Source organism: Bubalus kerabau, chromosome 8, assembly GCF_029407905.1.
Source record: "Bubalus kerabau isolate K-KA32 ecotype Philippines breed swamp buffalo chromosome 8, PCC_UOA_SB_1v2, whole genome shotgun sequence".
NCBI classification, from domain to species: domain Eukaryota; kingdom Metazoa; phylum Chordata; class Mammalia; order Artiodactyla; family Bovidae; genus Bubalus; species Bubalus kerabau.
In genome coordinates, this window is record NC_073631.1 from 116,501,069 (window position 1) to 116,517,733 (window position 16,665).

Sequence of the window (16,665 nt, forward strand, 5' to 3'; positions counted from 1 at the left end):
ACCATCTCATCCCTTGTTGTTCCCTTCTTCTCCTGCCTTCAATCTTTCCCAGCATCAGGGTCTTTTCTAATGAGTCAGTGCTTCACAACAGGTGACTAAAGTATTGAACCTTCAGCTTCAGCATCTGTCCTTCCAATGAATATTCAGGCTGTATTCATTTAGGTTTGACTGATCTCTGTGCAGCTCAAGGGTCTCTCAAGAGTCTTCTCCAACACCACAGTTCAAAAGCATCAATTCTTCAGCAATCAGCCTTCTTTATAGTCCAACTCTCACATGACTACTGGAAAACTCATAGCTTTCACTATATAGACTTTTGTTGGCAAAGCGATATCTTTGCTGTTTAATACACTGTCTAGATTTGTCATACCTTTCCTTCCATGGAGCAAGCATCTTCTAATTGTATGGCTGCAGTCATCATCCACAGTAATTTTGGAGCCCAAGGAAAGAAAATCTGTCACTGTTTCTCCTTTTTCCCCTTTCTACTTGCAATGAAGTGATGGAACCAGATGCCACGATCTTTGTTTTTTGAATGTTTAGTTTTAAGCCAGCTTTTTCACTCTCCTCTTTTACCCTCATCAAGAGGCTCTTTAGTTCCTCTTCAATTTCTGGCATAAGGGTGGCATCATCTGCATATCTGAGGTGATGGATATTTTCCTGGCAATCTTGATTCCAGCTTGTGCTTCATCCAGCCCAGCATTTCTCATGATGTTCTCTGTATATGTTAAGTAAACAGGCTGAGCCTTGTCATACTTGTTTCCCAATTTTGAGCCAGTCTGTTGTTCCATGCAAGGTTCTAACTGCTGCTTTTTGACCCGCAAACAGATTTCTCAGGAGACAGGTGAGGAGGTCTGATATTCCCATCTCTTGAAGATCACAGTTTGTTGTGATCCACACGGTCAAAGGCTTTAGCATAGTCAATGAAGCAGAATTAGATGTTTTTCTTGAATTCCCTTGCTTTCTGTGTGATCTAACGGATGTTGGCAATTTGATATCTGGTTCCTCTGCTTTTTGTAAACCAGGCATGGAAAATTGTAAATATTATTTTATATATATTATATATGTGTATATATATCATGCATATCTTTTTTAAAAGTCACATTCCTTAAGTATTAGGGAAGGGAGCCAAGTCCTTGGTAATTAGTAAAGGTACGGGAGGTGATGGAATTCTAGCCAAACTCTTTAAAATCCTGAAAGATGATGCTGTTAACGTGCTGCACTCAGTGCGCCAGCAAATCAGGAAAACTAAGCAATCGCCACAGGATTGGGAAAGGTCAGTTTTCATTTTAATCCCAAAGAAAGCCAGTGTCAAAATATGGCAAATAATTACATTGCTGCTGTTGCTGCTAAGTCACTTCAGTCGTGGCCAACTCTGTGCGACCCCATAGATGGAATTACATTGAATACATTTCAATCCATTCTTGGATGTGTCTCAGGGACTTTTAAACTGTACATTCTTATAACAAAACAAGTATCCATATACCCATGTTCAGATTATTTTGATGAAATGATTTAAAGGAATGAGATGGGAAATAAATAGCAGAACGATTTTCTTTGTCTCATCTACAGCATTAACCTAGGATGCAAGAATAAGAATAATTGAATGTATTTATACTGAAAATTACCACTGCAGCTAGCTTTTTTTTTTTTATCTTAAACCTGAATTTAATTTTCTTTGAGGGGTATGTGTTGTTCTTTGGTTGAATATTTGCTTGTGGAAAGTTGTAATACAATAGCATGTTAAATTCACACCTAAGAATTTTGACTGAAACACCAATGAAGAAAACTATAAAGACTAAGTTCTCCCACATTCTGCCGAGTGAAATGGAATCTGTCCACTCAGAGTGACCGACTCTGCTGGAGTCCTGTGCTTCTTTGCCAGGTGCTTCTCATATCCTTGAGCCTTTGCTAACTTCCCCGGTGGCACAGACAGTAAAGTGTCTGCCTACAATAGGAGAGACCTGGGTTCAATCCCTGGGTCAAGAAGATCCTCTGGAGAAGGACATGGTGACCCACTCCAGTACTCTTGCCTGGAAAATCCCATGGACAGATGAGCGTGGTAGGCTACAGTCCATGGGGTCACAAAGAGTCGGACATGACTGAGCAACTTCACTTCACTTTAGTGACTGAACAACAACAGCAATAGTTTCTTTCCAATAGTATGTTAGTTTCTATTGTACAGCAAAGTAAGTCAGCTATAGATAGATAGCAGCTGTGTTAAGGGTACAGTCCTGTGTGTTTGGGGGAAGTCAGGGCAAGGCATTATGTCCTCTTTTGGACAGAATGGGTTAGGGCATGGAGAAGATGATTTTAAGATGACCAAGCAAGGAGAGTTGGCATAGATCACGTGTGACCTTCAGACCATATTGGAAGAGCATGGGAATGTGCTTGGGAAAGCCTACAATTAATAGGTGAAGAGGACCCATTGGAAGAGGAGAAAAGGGACAGGGATGTCTCTATTTTATCCATAGATTTAAAAGAATTTTTGCAGCAGGAAAGCCACAAAGGTCTCAGAAACCTCGGTTACACATAATTTCTACCAACATAATGGATGAATCCAAGGAGAATATATACTTTGACTGATAGAGGTGTTGAAAATGTGGCTCAAACCTTCTGGGGTTTGGGGGAAAGAGGAGGGGAGATGTCTGGAGGGTGGACCAAGTCTACACCAAAATCATCTTGAACTTTTACAAAAAAAACTGAAATTCATCCCTGTTCTTAGAAGGAATAGTGGTGCTTTTCAAGGAAGAAAAAAAAAAAACATTTTCCAATTTGCACAAGTATGAGAGAACAGAAGCATTTTATTAAAATAACAGTAAGCAAACAATTCCTCTGCATGGGGCAGCTGTTAGTTTCACAGGAAAAGGAGAGAACTGGTTATTCAGCAAACTGTTTGTTGGTCAAAGATTTCCTACAGATACATCTGAACACACCAAGCATTATTCCCTTATCTGTTGAATATCTTTTGTGCCTTTTGGCATTTCAGGTAGTTAAGTTCTGAAAGATCTATTTGCCAGAGAACTCTTTGTTCGTAATGGTCAGTTGATAAGGAACAATTTGAGGCCTTCAGTAAAATTATAAGTGAACAAATTTCCATTCATCTAGAAAGATTTCTATCAGTATCTCCTTCTGTAAGTTTAACTAATGCAAAGAATTGATCTTTCTAATAAACTATAAGGGTAAGATGATCAGCACCGTCTAAAGACAAAATAAGTGAGAAAAAGCTGTAAGGAGATTGGAGAGAGAGCTAGGGAACACATGATTCTCTCACCCACCAATCTAGAAAGAATCTAGCAGAGAAATCTTTTCTAGGGATAAAGAGAGAAAGCTTGGGGTCATCTTCTTTGGTCTCCTGCATTCCCTGTCTTGGTGTCTCTGAGAAAGAATTCACAAATAAGGAGCATCAATACTTTCTGCTTTGGAGTTTCACAAGTTGAGAATTTATCCTCTTCCTGTTAAATCAATCAAACATATACCAATTATCAACAGTGAACTTACTCTCCTTAGCCCTGAGAGTCTCAGAGAAAAAGGAGAATGCTCTGAGTTACGTGGGGCAGGACCACCCCAAAATATGCAGGAAATATAGAAAGATTTTCATGAAGTTTAATCCCTAAACAGAGGGAAGACAAAGGAAGCAACCTGTAACAAGGTATAGATGATTTCAAATATCTTATCCTGACTCAAAACATCATCTCTGGCTGTTTGCTGCCTTGAAACCCAGTAAGCTTCCCTTTCTGCCAATTGCCTTTCCATTTCCACCTTCCGCTTTTGCTGTTCTAGTTCATCCTTCAGCTTTCTGATTTCCTCTTCAAGCTCCTGTTTTATCTGAGCTTTCACTCTCTCGAGCTCTGCTCTGTAATTTTCTTGAAACACTTGGATTTGTTTCTGAATCTCCTCCTCGGTCTTCTGATACAGGCTATTCGTGTAGTATCGACCATTGCACTTGTCCACCACACCCTGGACCAGGGCCAGCAGCTGCTCCCTCTGGTTCTCCTGCTCAGCTCCTGTGGCCTTGTTGTTGAAAACACAGTAGCGATCTCTGAACTTGCGAATCAGCTCTTGGATGGCTGTAGGAGCATGCTTTAAGTAATCACGGAAATCCATGCCTTCTAAGTCATCTTTCCGGGTGAATAAGAGAATCATGTGTTCCCTAGCTCTCTCTCCAAACATCGTCAGGATCTTCTCTGTGGCTTTCTGGTCTTCCAGCGTGTAACGGCCCAGTGGGATGACCAGGAGCAGAGCGTGAGGCCCCGGGGAGGTCAGCACCATGCAGCGGGTAATCTCCTTGAGAGTCTCAGCGTCTGGGACCTCCGTGTCAAAGAGGCCAGGTGTGTCCACGACGACAACTTCTCTCCCCTTCCAGGTGGTGCTTTCTTTCTGACAGTTCTTGGTGATGGATACAGCCGAAAAGCTAGACGGAAACACTTTCTCGCTGTTTCTGAGGATGCTGTTTCCTGTTGCGCTTTTTCCTGCCCCAGTCTTACCCACTAAAACAAGTCTCAGCTGGGAATCTCCGGGGTTTGCAAGCCCTGGAACATCAGGAAACAGAAGACCCAGTGTTAGAATGAACTTCAAATGTCTCCCCTGCAAGGCTCCCGCCCACTGAATAAATATTCAACCCTGAATGTTCATTGGAAGGACTGATGCTGTAGCTGAAGCTCCAATACTTTGGCCACCTGATGCAAAGAGCAGACTCACTGGAAATGATTCTGATGCTGGAAAAGTTTGAAGGCAAAAGAAGAAGCGGGTGGCAGAGGATAAAATGGCTAGACAGCATCACCAAATCAATGGACATGAATTTGAGCAAACTCCAGGAGAGAGTAGAAGACAGAGGAACCTGGCAAGCTGCAATCCATGGGCATGACTTAGCAAGTGAACAACAGTAACAATGGATATTTTTCAGGATTCCTTTCAGCTTCTTACTCTGACCTTGTGGAAGCAAAAGCTCATAGAGGAGGAAACAATGTGATTAAGAAGAGGTCTCTGAGTTGCTACCAGTAGCTGTTCTTCATAAGATAGGAGATAACACAAAATTGACTATGCATATTCGACTTCCTAGGAAAGTTGAAAGTTAATATCAGAGCAGTAGAGCACAGCAATTGAAACCTGAATTTAAACACCAAATCATCTACCAGCTCTTTCTGTGCTTGTACTTAGCAAGTCTCTGCATATCTCTGCAATGTGTCTATAAAGTCAAAGTCCCCTGGATTTGTCAGGCATAGACCCAGGACCAGAGGGAAAGCAATTGACAGTCACATGTGAAAGCCTGTTTTTCCAAGAAGGCAGACCTTGCCAGGTGGCCCTTGAACTTAAGGGTCTGATTCCTGCATGAGGAATCCTATGTTATATCTACCCATTTCTGCTTTGAGACAATGCCTACATTATCCCAGGTACAACATCATAGACACTGTTACCAACTCCAATTTATTTTCAGAGGCATCACCATTCACCCAGGTCCTCAGACTGGAAAGCTAGGAGTCGCCCTTGACTCCCCTCTTTCCCCTACTTTCCAGACCCAACCCATCAGCATGTTTTCTTGGCTCCAAATCTGTTCGTCTGTCTCTGTTTTGAAGATCATCATTCCAGTCCAGATTCCATCACCACCCCTGCCTCAGCAGTCTCCTAACAGGTGTCTCCACTTCCACATTGTCTCTTTTAGTCTATTCTGTGACGTGGGCTAATCTTTAAAAAATATCAATCATGCTTGGGGCTGGTGCACTGGGATGACCCAGAGGGATGGTATGAGGAGGGAGGAGGGAGGAGGGTTCAGGATGGGGAACACATGTATACCTGTGGTGGATTCATTTTGATATTTGGCAAAACTAATACAATATTGTAAAGTTTAAAAATAAAATAAAATTAAAAAAAAAAATCAATCAAACAGAACCAGGAACTTGAGGAAACCCCTCCTGTGATGTCCACAAAATCTGTAGTTAATCTCCATCTCCCACACTCTTTCTGATGAAGTGTTTGCTGCTCCCTGAATCCCTAAGACAGAGTTTTACCCATTTCAAAACCAGAATCCTGGGATAAAAGAAGTAACCCAATGCTGCAAACACTGGATATGGGATGGCTAAGATTTATCTAAAAAAAAAATGTACATAAGAATTCAGAGTATTCTTAATAGTTAGCCTCACAATAGAAGCTCCAACCTAAGGAGATCCCAGGGCATTGGTTGGCCTTAGAGAGAGGGTGTAGGAAATTCATGGCCTGGCAGTGAAAAGGCACCAAGGACAGTGCCAACACCACAACCATTGCCCAATGCTGATATGTGGCCAATGGATGGCAACCTCTGAACATGGCAGCCATAGCCACGAAGGAGTCCATCTCTGCACTTGTGCCTCTTGGGAAGGTGGATTCTCAGCTCCTCTCATCAGGATGCTGAGTCTGTTTCTCCAACCCTTCAGTCTGACTGGGCCATGTGACTTGCTTTGGATTATAGGATCATGAAAACATGGTTAAGCAGAGAATCCAAAAGCACTGACACATTGTGCTTTGCCTTCTCTTTCTGATTTTTGGAACCCTATACCTGCCCTGGACTAGCCTACTTGGTGAGGGACACAAGGCCCTGTTATCCCTGTCTGCCTGGCCGACCCAGAGCTTGCTGACCACCAGACATGTCTGTGAGGCTATCCAAGATATTGTGTTGAATCCTGAACCACCAGCTGAGCACCCACACATGAGTCAATCTGGCTGAGATTAGCCAGGTTGGTCCAGACCCTAGCACAGCCCAGTTCAGTTCAGTTCAGTCGATCAGTCATGTTCGACTCTTTGCGACCCCATGAATCGCAGCACGCCAGGCCTCCCTGTCCATCACCAAGTCCTGGAGTTCACTCACACTCACGTCCATCAAGTCGGTGATGCCATCCAGCCATCTCATCCTCTATCGGCCCCTTCTCCTCCTGCCCCCAATCCCTCCCAGCATCAGAGTCTTTTCCAATGAGTCAACTCTTCGCATGAGGTGGAAGTGACCCTCAAAATTAAGAGCCAACTAAATGGTTGCTGTTTTAGGTTCCTAAATTACAGGGTGATTTGCTGAACCAGCATAAGCTCAAATGATAAATTCTATTCCTAGGATAAACGGGTAGAGGGAGGGTTATATGAGAAATGGAGTGATCAGTCTGTTGAGTGTGTTGCTTAGAGTGAGGCCACTGGGAGCAGGGAAATTAGGGGCCTGAATGAGGCATTGATCACCCCCACATTCCTCCTTCCCAGTCCTCTTGGGCTGAAGAGAGGGGCAGAGAAACCATCTGGGAGGCCACAGCCCCTGATCCATGTGCCCACATGGCAGGAAGTAGCAAAGAAGAAACCTCATCAAGCCCGGGAGCAGTCAGGGTATTGGAACTCTCCTCCTGCTCGCTGTTAAGCTACATCACAAGGAGGATGTGTAGAGGGTGGAGAGAATGAGAGAGCAGAGCAAATGAGGGGAAAATGAGAAATGTGGTTGAAGATGTTTCACTCTTGTACAGGTTGGCTGGATGACAGGGCAGGAGAGACCCAGCCCTCCCCACCAAGCCTGGCTGCCCTCCCCAAGCAGCCTCTCACCGTGGCTAGTCCTGGGTTCGCTGAGGTACTGGGCTGCCATTGTGGTGTGGATTCCTGGGAATAGAGAGACAGAACTATGTTATGTCAGGGAAATGCAGAACAAACCAGAAACATTGACTTCCTGTAAACAACACTTTCTTCATAAACTTGCTGCTCGATCTCTCCTCTATTTCTCAATACTTCTTAATTCTGCTTTCAGTCTCATTTTCAGACTGTCAAATTTCTTTACACAGATGTTAGTGCTTCAAGTGCTTCCTTGGCACTGGTTCTGGGTGCCCTTCCCGCCTCTATTCCATTATTGCTCTGAATGCCATTTATATGTAGTCTGCAGCCTAGACCCTTCCCAGTGTTACAACCTTTTCTATCCCAGTCAAATTCTCCATTTAGCAATTTTGTGGGCATCTCCAACCGATTTGGACAAAATGAAACCCTGACTTCCATCCCTAACCTGGTTCAAATTTCAGTAAGTGGCATCACAAAATGGCTCATGAAGAACCTCGGGGTCATCTCTAAAACACTTCTTTCCTCACTTGCTCACAGTCCATCACCAAATCCTACAGATTTTAGTTCCCCAAATGAAAAAGTATCCATTTCTCCCCATCTCCATGTGAATCCAATCCTATCATTTGATTGCAATGTAGTAGGCTCCCAAATGATACTGTATCTTCAATCCCTCCTCTACTCAATAGTCAGAGGCCTTTTTAAAATTTATAATCAAAGGATAATTGCTTTACAGCATTGTATTGGTTTCTACCAAACATCAACATGAATCAGTCATAGGTTTACCATGTTCGCTCCCACTTGAACATCCCTCCCACCTCCCTCCACATCCTGCCCCTCTAGGTTGTTACTGAGCCCCGGTTTGAGGTCCCTGAGTCATACAGCAAATTCCCATTGGCTACATATTTTACATATGGTAATGTATATTTCCATGTTACTCTCTCTATACATAGTCAGATGCCTTTTTGATATTTGGTTTTTTCTCATTTAGATTTTCTAATGGATTGTTTTTGTTTTTTATTTTTCAAATAGTTGAAAGCCCTTGGAATGATCCTGAAGGCCTTGCACGATCAATTTCTCTCTCTCTCTCTCAAAAAGCTTTAATCATACTGGCCTCCTCAGTGTTCCCTATATCCCCTAAGCTCTCCCCAGCTCCTAGATCTTTGAGGAGCACCTCCCCCTCCCCAGAGCACTCCCACCCCCACCCAATGGCCAACTGGTTTCTGCTCAGCCCTGAGGCTTCAGTGTTTTGTTATTTCTCCAGAGGGGGCCTCTCCACACACATCATCAACCAACAAGACAGGTTTGGTGTGGAGTTTGTTCTAACTACACCCTAGAGTTTCTATAGAATACATACCACAATAGGAAGTGGTTTGATTTTTTTTACTGTCTCCTTGTAGACTGCTAGCTTTGTGATGGTGAACTGTCTGTGTCTTGCATACCCCATTATTCCCGAGGAAAAAAGCACAGTATTGGACAAAGCATGGATCTCAAAAACTATTAGTTTAATGAATTAATTGATTAAAAAATACCCCACTGTTTCTTGCCTCCTCTGTGATTGAGCTTTATATCTCGCTTGCATCTGGCTGTGAAAAAACTTATCTTTTCCTTATTAAAACCACATTGCTCTTGAAACATTGCATTACATTTTAGATGCTTTCTTTTATCACTACCTACTAAGGTTGGGCAATGGAGAAAGCCATTTGAAGAATTCTTAGCAGAGCAGATGTTAACTAGAACAGGCTGAAAATGCTATTTGCTAAAGATAGAGTCTGTTGGGGGCTGGCGTGAGGCACTCCGCCCATGGCAAAGGTCATGAGGAAGGAGGCTCGACATACGCAAAGGCGGGATCGAGCCTTAGGAGTCCCCCTGGAAATCCTCGAGCATCTACCCCCATAACCAGAGCCTGCCTACTTTACTACTTTGTGCTCTCACCTACACCTCTGGCTTTATGGGGGGCTGTCCCCCACCACCTCTTTCGGAGAAGGAGTTAACTTAGAGCTCCAGTTAATAAAAACTCCTGGGTGTGATAGGAATGTTTCAACCTACAAACTCCTCTGAAGGTTCTCTAGCCTGCCTGACAGGCTTGTCCGGCCACATGTGATTGCTCACAGCCTCCCAACTGTGAGAGGCATGAGATGCTTTAAACCTTCTAAAAACAGGTTCTTTAGAAAAGTTAGAAAGCTATTAGTATAAGTATAATGGGCTGATTTGAAATCGTATTGGTGAAGGGTTTTTCATTTGTTGAGCCGATGTTTACTGCTAAGTCTCCACATCCCCTGCCCTTATACACATTAATGAATATATAGAAGAAATAAGTATTAACCTTTGATATTAATCACGTTAGACCTTAGGCTAAGTAAATTCTGTCCTTAACTAAAACCCCCTACACCCTCTCCCTATAGGAGTGTAACTTTATTTGGGTGGCGTCTGTTTTAAGAATAATCACCCCTGGAGAAATAAGTGTCCTGGTTGACTGACCACTGTCACAAGGAGAGGGTCATAAATTGTCAGCAGGCCCCCTGGCCAGAAGATGATGTAATACCCCTAAGACCTCTGTATGCATTTGTATGAAGCACCTGACTTTGATAAAAGTCAGGACTTCTGACCCCACGTGACTTTTGCATAACATCTCAGTGTATAAAAGTAGACCATGGAAAATAAAGAATTGGGATCAGTTCCTCGAAAGACTGGTCTCCCCATGTCTCCCTCTCACTCTGGCTGAGTCTCCTCTGGAGCGCGGAACCCACCATGCTTACTAATTATGCCTGAGCTTCTAAGATCCGACCGGGGAGGCCTCAGTGTCTCCTCTCTTTCAGGAGAACGGAAGGATGCCTGTGGCCTACGTAAGTGGTGCAAACTTCTTGTCTTGAAGTTTTATTGGTCCCCCGCATAAACCAAGCTACTCAGCCTCTTTTCTCCACTGAATTTTCCTACTGAGCTATCCTTATTCTATTACTCTTTATATCCTTAATTAACGTTTAATTAAGCAGTTGTTTCCTGACCCTCGCCTACGCCGTCTCTCCTTCGAATACCCTGGATCAGCTGGGGCTGGACCCCGGCAAGAGTCATCTGGTAGGAATGCATCAAATACAAATTTGAAGCACTTTCTTTTGAAAGTCGATTAGGAATAAGAGTAGGAAATAGCTTCTTATAAACTGGGAACTGATATCACCGAATTTTAAAGAATAAGCTTTGTTCATAAAGTTCATGTTGGTTGTGGGCGTTAGGAGAAGGAGTAAGATACCAGAAATAGGAACATACAAGGTTTGGGTTATTTCTTAAAGTCTGCTGTCCAGTCTGTGGGCTCTCCTTCAGCATTCTTTAATGCTGTTCTGTTTATCCTAGTTCAGATATTAAACCAGAGGCCTGACCTTGTCTACACACTGACACTGGATGGCTGAATTCTCCTCCTACTGTTTAAGGAACAAGCATCAGTTGGTCCCCTGCTTCTCCTGAACGGTAGACAGTAACATGGGTTGGCATCTCCCTCCTCCTGTCTTCTAAAAGCTTCTCTTCCCCAACTCAGGGTGAGGCCCAGGAAGAGACTGTCCCTGAGGAGGCAGGTCCAAAGGGGCAGCTCTGAGCAGAGGGTTAACTGGGTAACAGACTCACTATTTCTGCTCTGTGTGCTGGTTTTGCAACAGGGGAAGTGCTGAGCTGTGCCTCTTACATCTTCTCGAGCTCTTCTCAACACCAGCTTCCCACAGAATGAATTCTGTCTGTTTGGTCAATGCTAATCCTGAAAACTTCAAGTTTTCTAATAAATTCTATGAATGGTGAGAGGAATCATTTGTTTGTACAAGTATCCTCTGAGCCATCACCATGGAAAGAGGCATCAATTTGTAGGGCTCAGCCTTCAAAACAGATTACAGCCTAAAATCATCAAAAACAGCAAACAGAAACCCAATGAGAAATATATTCTGAGAGCAAGTTTGCAAGGAGATTTAAGATACAGATCCAGGGGAGGAGTCCCCATCCATCAAATCACACATTTCCCTCCCTCCCTCCCTCTCACCCCCACAAACACACTTCTTCCCTTACCTAGAAAATCTGGGGCCTGCTCCCTTCTCTTACTTTGAAGACAAGGCTGAACCAGGAGGTGATGCAAAGCTATTAAAAGGAGGAGGCAGGAGGAGACAGGAAGTGAGGGAGGAGCCATCCAAACTCACCCCAAAGACCTGCTGCCCCTGTGATCATCCAGGAGAGTTAGAAGTCTTTGCAAAGATGAAACTGTTTTGTGTGGTTCCGTATGGTTGCCCTGAGCCACATGGGTTATTGAGCTCATGAAATGTAAGAAGTGTAAATGAAGAACTGAATTTTAAATTTTATTCCAAATTGTCTAATTGAAAGTTACAGTTGAATGGCCACACCTGCCTAGTTACTACCATACTAGGCCATGCAGAGATTACAAAAGGGAGGGAAACAAGATGTGTCATGCTGTGAAAGTCGAGAAAAAACTACTGGGTCAAAACCAGAGTGCTGACGCTCAGAGTGTGGCCAAGATGGCAGGGTAGGAAGACCCTGAGCACAACCCCTCCTATGGGCATGCCAGAATTATAAGTATCTAGAAAATAACTATGATCTAAGAACTAGTAGAAAAGATTTTCCACATCCAAGGTAAAAAGAAGGAACCACAACAAGACAGATAGGAGGGAGTAAGGTCAAGACCCGCATCCCTAGGTAGGTGACTCACAAATGGGAAGATAATCACAACAACAGAGGTTTTCCCTAAGGAGCAAGGGATTGGGCCCCACTTCAGGCTCCCCGGAGGGGGGAGGTCCTGCACTAGAAAGGTGAGCCCCCAAAATATCTGACTTTGTTGTGTCATTGCTAAGTTATGTCTGGCTCTTTGTGACCCCATGGATGGTAGCCCGCCAGGCTCCTCTGTCCATGGGATTCTCCAGGCAAGAATCCTGGAGTGCATAACCATTCCCTTCTCCGGGGGATCTTCCTGACCCAGGGATTGAATACATGTGTTCTGCATTGCAGGCAGATTCTTTATAACTGAGACACCTGAGAAGCCCCAAAGGGGGCTTATGCATGGGAGAGTGAGAAGGCATGGAAGCAGAGACCCCACTCTCAAAGGTCATGGACAAAATCTCTCATGCTCTGAGACCCAGTGCAGAAGCAGTGATATGACAGAAGCCTGAGGGAGACCCACTTGCTGATCTTGGAGAGCCGCCCAGAGAGGCAGGAGGCAACTGTATATATATATATATATATATATATTTTTTTTTTTTTCAGGGATTTGAAGAATCAATATTGTGAAAATGTCTGTCACGATACTGTTCTACACTATCCAATGTAATCTACAGACTCAATGCAATTTCTATCAAATAACCAGTGGCATTTCTCACAGAATTAAAACACAAAATTTTACTATTTGTATGGGAACACAAATGACCCTGGATAGCTAAAACAATCTTGCCAATAAAATGAACAACATGGAAGAAGTGGACAAATTCTTAGAAAGGTACAATCTCCCAACAGTGAACCAGGAAAAAATCAAATATATGAATAGACCAATAACCAGTTCTATAGTCTCCGTATTGGGAAATCTAACCGGGTCTCACACTTGACAGGTGGGGATACTGGTAAAGAATCCACCCACAATGCAGGAGACCAGGGTCGAGAAGATCCCCTGGAGAAGGAAATGGCTACACACTAGAGTATTCTGGCCTGGAGAATTCCATGGACTGTATAGTCCATGGGTTCACAAGGATTCGGACACAACTGAGTGACTTTCACTTTCACAATAACTAATTATGAAACTGAATGTGTTATTCAGACCAAGAAACAAAGTCCAGGACCAGATGGCTTCACAAGTGAATTCTATAAAACATTTATGAAAATGTTAACAGCTATCCTCCTCAAATGATTTTTAAAAATTGCTGAGGAAGAAATACTTCTGAACTCATTGTATGAGGCCAGCATCACTCTGATTTCAAAATCAGAAAAGATAACACACAAAAAGAAACGTATAGGCCAATATCGCTGATGAACATATATGCAAATGTCCTCAACAAAATATCAACAAACCATGCTGGGCTTTCACTCTAGAGTCACCTTCTGCACCTCCTAGATGGTGCCTGCATGCCACTCCCCTGCCCTGCCTGGCTGGGCCCTCCTCTTCCAGGGACCAGGCAATGGGTGGGCAAGGGGTCGATGGGTTAAAGGGACGCTGGCCTGGAGGTGGGCTGCCTCTGCCCACACCACCTTATCCCCTCAGTCCCGCCATGGTGGAAGATGCTCCTTGAAGGCAGGTTGTATGTGGGTGGCCCAGAATCAAGCGGTTTGGAAAAGTCTCTTGACCCGGAAATCACAGAGAGCTAGTCCAAAGTAGAAGGAATGCACTCAAACTAGCTTGGCCTGAAGGTAGAAAGTGAGAAGAGAGTCCTGCACCAGTTGCATTGAGAGATGAAGAGCTCCTGTGTGAATTCGCCAATCTGATTTCTTGCTCAGGGAGGCTGGAACATCTATCTCCAGAAATGTCTTTGAAAAATAAAAAGCAAGATAACATTTCATCTGAGGACTCCGTTAAAGGAAATAACCAATACAGGTCTCCATGTAGGATCCCCCCTGGAGCATGAAGAGGAATCACGTAACAACTTTCAGCAATTTGAGACCAATGATCATTGCAGACCTTATCCTAGGGTCCACTTGGAGCCTTAAGAGAAACCAGATACTAACTTCAGGCAATTTGCCACAAAAACCTACAATTTCCAGTGCAATCCAACCAAACCCCAAAATATCATTTTTGGTTTCCTTCCTGTTTTGCAGTGGCTCCCAAAATGTAACCTGGAGGAAAACATTTTAGGAGATGTGATGTCTGGCTTGATTGTGGGCATCTTGTTGGTGCCCCAGCCCACTGCTTATTCTCTCTTGGCTGACCAAGAAAATATCGATGGTCTACACACATCTTTTTTTGTCGGCTCAGTTTACTTCCCATTGGGGACCTCCATCACATCTCTGTGGGCATCTTTGGAGTGTTGTGCCTTATGATCAGCCAGCTATAGTTGACTGAGAATTGTACAGAGCTGTCAATGACACTGCCCATGTTGCTCCTTCTTTGGGAATGGTTTCAGGTGGGAGCACACTATTAAGCCAGACATCAGGCAAGATATGTAACACAAGTAGCTGTGACAGTACGGTCACCTTTAAGGTTGGAGTTTTTCAGGCAGCAATGGGCTCTATCAAGTGGGCTTTGTTTCAGTCTCTCTCTCAGATGCCTTGCTGAGTGGATTTGTCACCTGTGCCTCCTTCACAGCTGTTACATCTCAGGCCAAGTATCTCCCTGGACTCAGACTCAGTTGGAGTAATGGTGAGGATTATTCATTAGTGAAAGTGAAAGTGTTAGAAGCTCAGTCATATCCGACTCTTTGTGCCCCCATGTACTGTAGCCCACCAGGCTCCTCTGCCCATGGGACTTCTCCAGGCAAGAATACCGGAGTGGGTTGCCATGCCCTCCTCCAGGGGATCTTCCTGACTCAGGGATACACCCTGCATCTCTTAAGTCTCCTGCATTGGCAGGTGCATTCTTTATCATTAGTGCCACCTCGAAAGCCAAATCCCTGGAGAGCCCTAAGTAAATTTAAGAATCTGCCCAAGATGTGGTGCTTTCCTGGAAGCTCAGCTGGTAAAGGATCCGCCTGTGATGCAGGAGACTCCTGTTCAATCCCTGGGTTGGGAAGATCCCTGGAGAAGGGGACGGCTACCCACTCTAGTATCTAGAGAATTCCATGGACGATGTGGAGGATTAGCCGAATGGATACAGTTATCTCATTTGGTACTGTGCTGTCCTCTGAACTAAGTACTGAAATAGCCCTGCTTATTGGAGTTGGTTTTTCTTGTTTTCACTCATCCTCTACACTCAGAAGTCAAAGACTTCATTGCTTGGCCCAACAAAAGAGCCTGAAATCTTTGAATCCATGTCTGCCTACAAGACCTGTCAGGCTAAGTCAGCCATCAAGTTTGTCCACTAGAAATCCACTCTCTATTACATGAGCAGAGAATATTTTAAATCTTCTTTATAAACCACCACCCCCCAATCCAGTCTTAGTAACCAGTTCAGTTCAGTCGCTCAGTTACGTCCGACTCTTTGCGACCCCATGGACTGCAGCCCGCCAGGCCTCCCTGTCCATCACCAAATCTCAGAGCTTGCTGAAACTCATGTCCATTGAACCGGTGATGCCATCCAATCATTTCATAGGCAGCTCAGAAGAAGGTATCAAAGAAAAAGATCAAAAGGGAAATAGCCGCTCTCAGTGGAATCCAGGATGAAGTTTCAGCACGACTTTCCCATTCCTTAGAGTTCCACACCATCGTGACTGACTGCAGTGCAATACAGCTTTTAGATCCAGCAGGGATCCGCATGATGAAAGAAGTTCTCGGGGCTTATGAAACCATTCGCATCCAGGTTCTGCTGGCTAAGTGCAATCCCTCTGTGAGGGACTCCCTGGCCCAGGGAGAGTACTGGAGAAAAGAAGAGGAAAATCTCTTTTACAGTGTATGTGAAGAATGACTTTTGCAGAAGACTCTCAAAACTCGAAAGATGTTCCCATTGGTCTGAGCTTTTTCAGTGATTGAGAAAGTAGATGGAAGGAAGGAATACTGTGTAGCCAGTTGTTTAAAAGTTCAAGTGTGCAGCATTTTGTACCGTGGGCCTGGAAATTGTCCCCCCCCCCACCCCCCCGGAGACTTTGGCCTTTTGGCTGGACAGAACTCTTCCTTTGAAGCTGATGGCCGTCGTCAATACATAAATGCAGCAGAGCTTTTAGTTAGGCAGAATCAAAAAGAAGAAACTACCTAGGTTTTCAGCTTTCTTGCACATATGGAATTAAATGAGTATCTGTTGAATTGAACTGTAGTTCAGTTCAGTGGCTCAGTCGTGTCCGACTCTTTGTGACCCCATGAATTGCAGCACACCAGGCCTCCCTGTCCATCACCAACTCCCGGAGTTCACTCAGACTCACGTCCATCGAGTCAGTGATGCCATCCAGCCATCTCATCCTGTCGTCCCCTTCTCCTCCTGCCCCCAATCCCTCCCAGCATCAGAGTCTTTTCCAATGAGTCAACTCTTGGCATGAGGTGGCCAAAGTACTGGAGTTTCAGCTTTAGCAT

General features: G+C 44.2%; 1 protein-coding gene and 1 pseudogene across 1 annotated transcript; one reads left to right on the forward strand and one right to left on the reverse strand.

Moving 5' to 3' along the window:
• Positions 1 to 2,791: 2,791 nt before the first annotated feature.
• Positions 2,792 to 11,617, reverse strand: LOC129658763 (GTPase IMAP family member 4-like). Its single transcript, XM_055589600.1, has 3 exons — positions 11,587 to 11,617; positions 7,543 to 7,596; positions 2,792 to 4,526 (listed from the first exon to the last, which is right to left on the reverse strand). Exons 2-3 carry the CDS (start codon positions 7,580 to 7,582, stop codon positions 3,601 to 3,603), a joined length of 966 nt encoding a protein of 321 aa, XP_055445575.1. The 5' UTR covers positions 7,583 to 7,596; positions 11,587 to 11,617; the 3' UTR covers positions 2,792 to 3,600.
• A 2,416-nt stretch (positions 11,618 to 14,033) lies between these two features.
• On the forward strand, positions 14,034 to 16,131 carry LOC129658465 (sulfate transporter-like; annotated as a pseudogene).
• The last annotated feature ends 534 nt before the right edge of the window (positions 16,132 to 16,665 follow it).

What these genes read in the sequence shown, in the direction of transcription:
- LOC129658763 (XM_055589600.1), bottom strand. Translation starts at nt 7,582, where the DNA reads ATGGCAGCCCAGTACCTCAGCGAACCCAGGACTAGCCACG. An exon ending in CGAACCCAGGACTAGCCACG is followed by an intron (nt 4,527 to 7,542) that starts GTGAGAGGCTGC and finishes CTGATGTTCCAG; the next exon opens with GGCTTGCAAACCCCGGAGAT.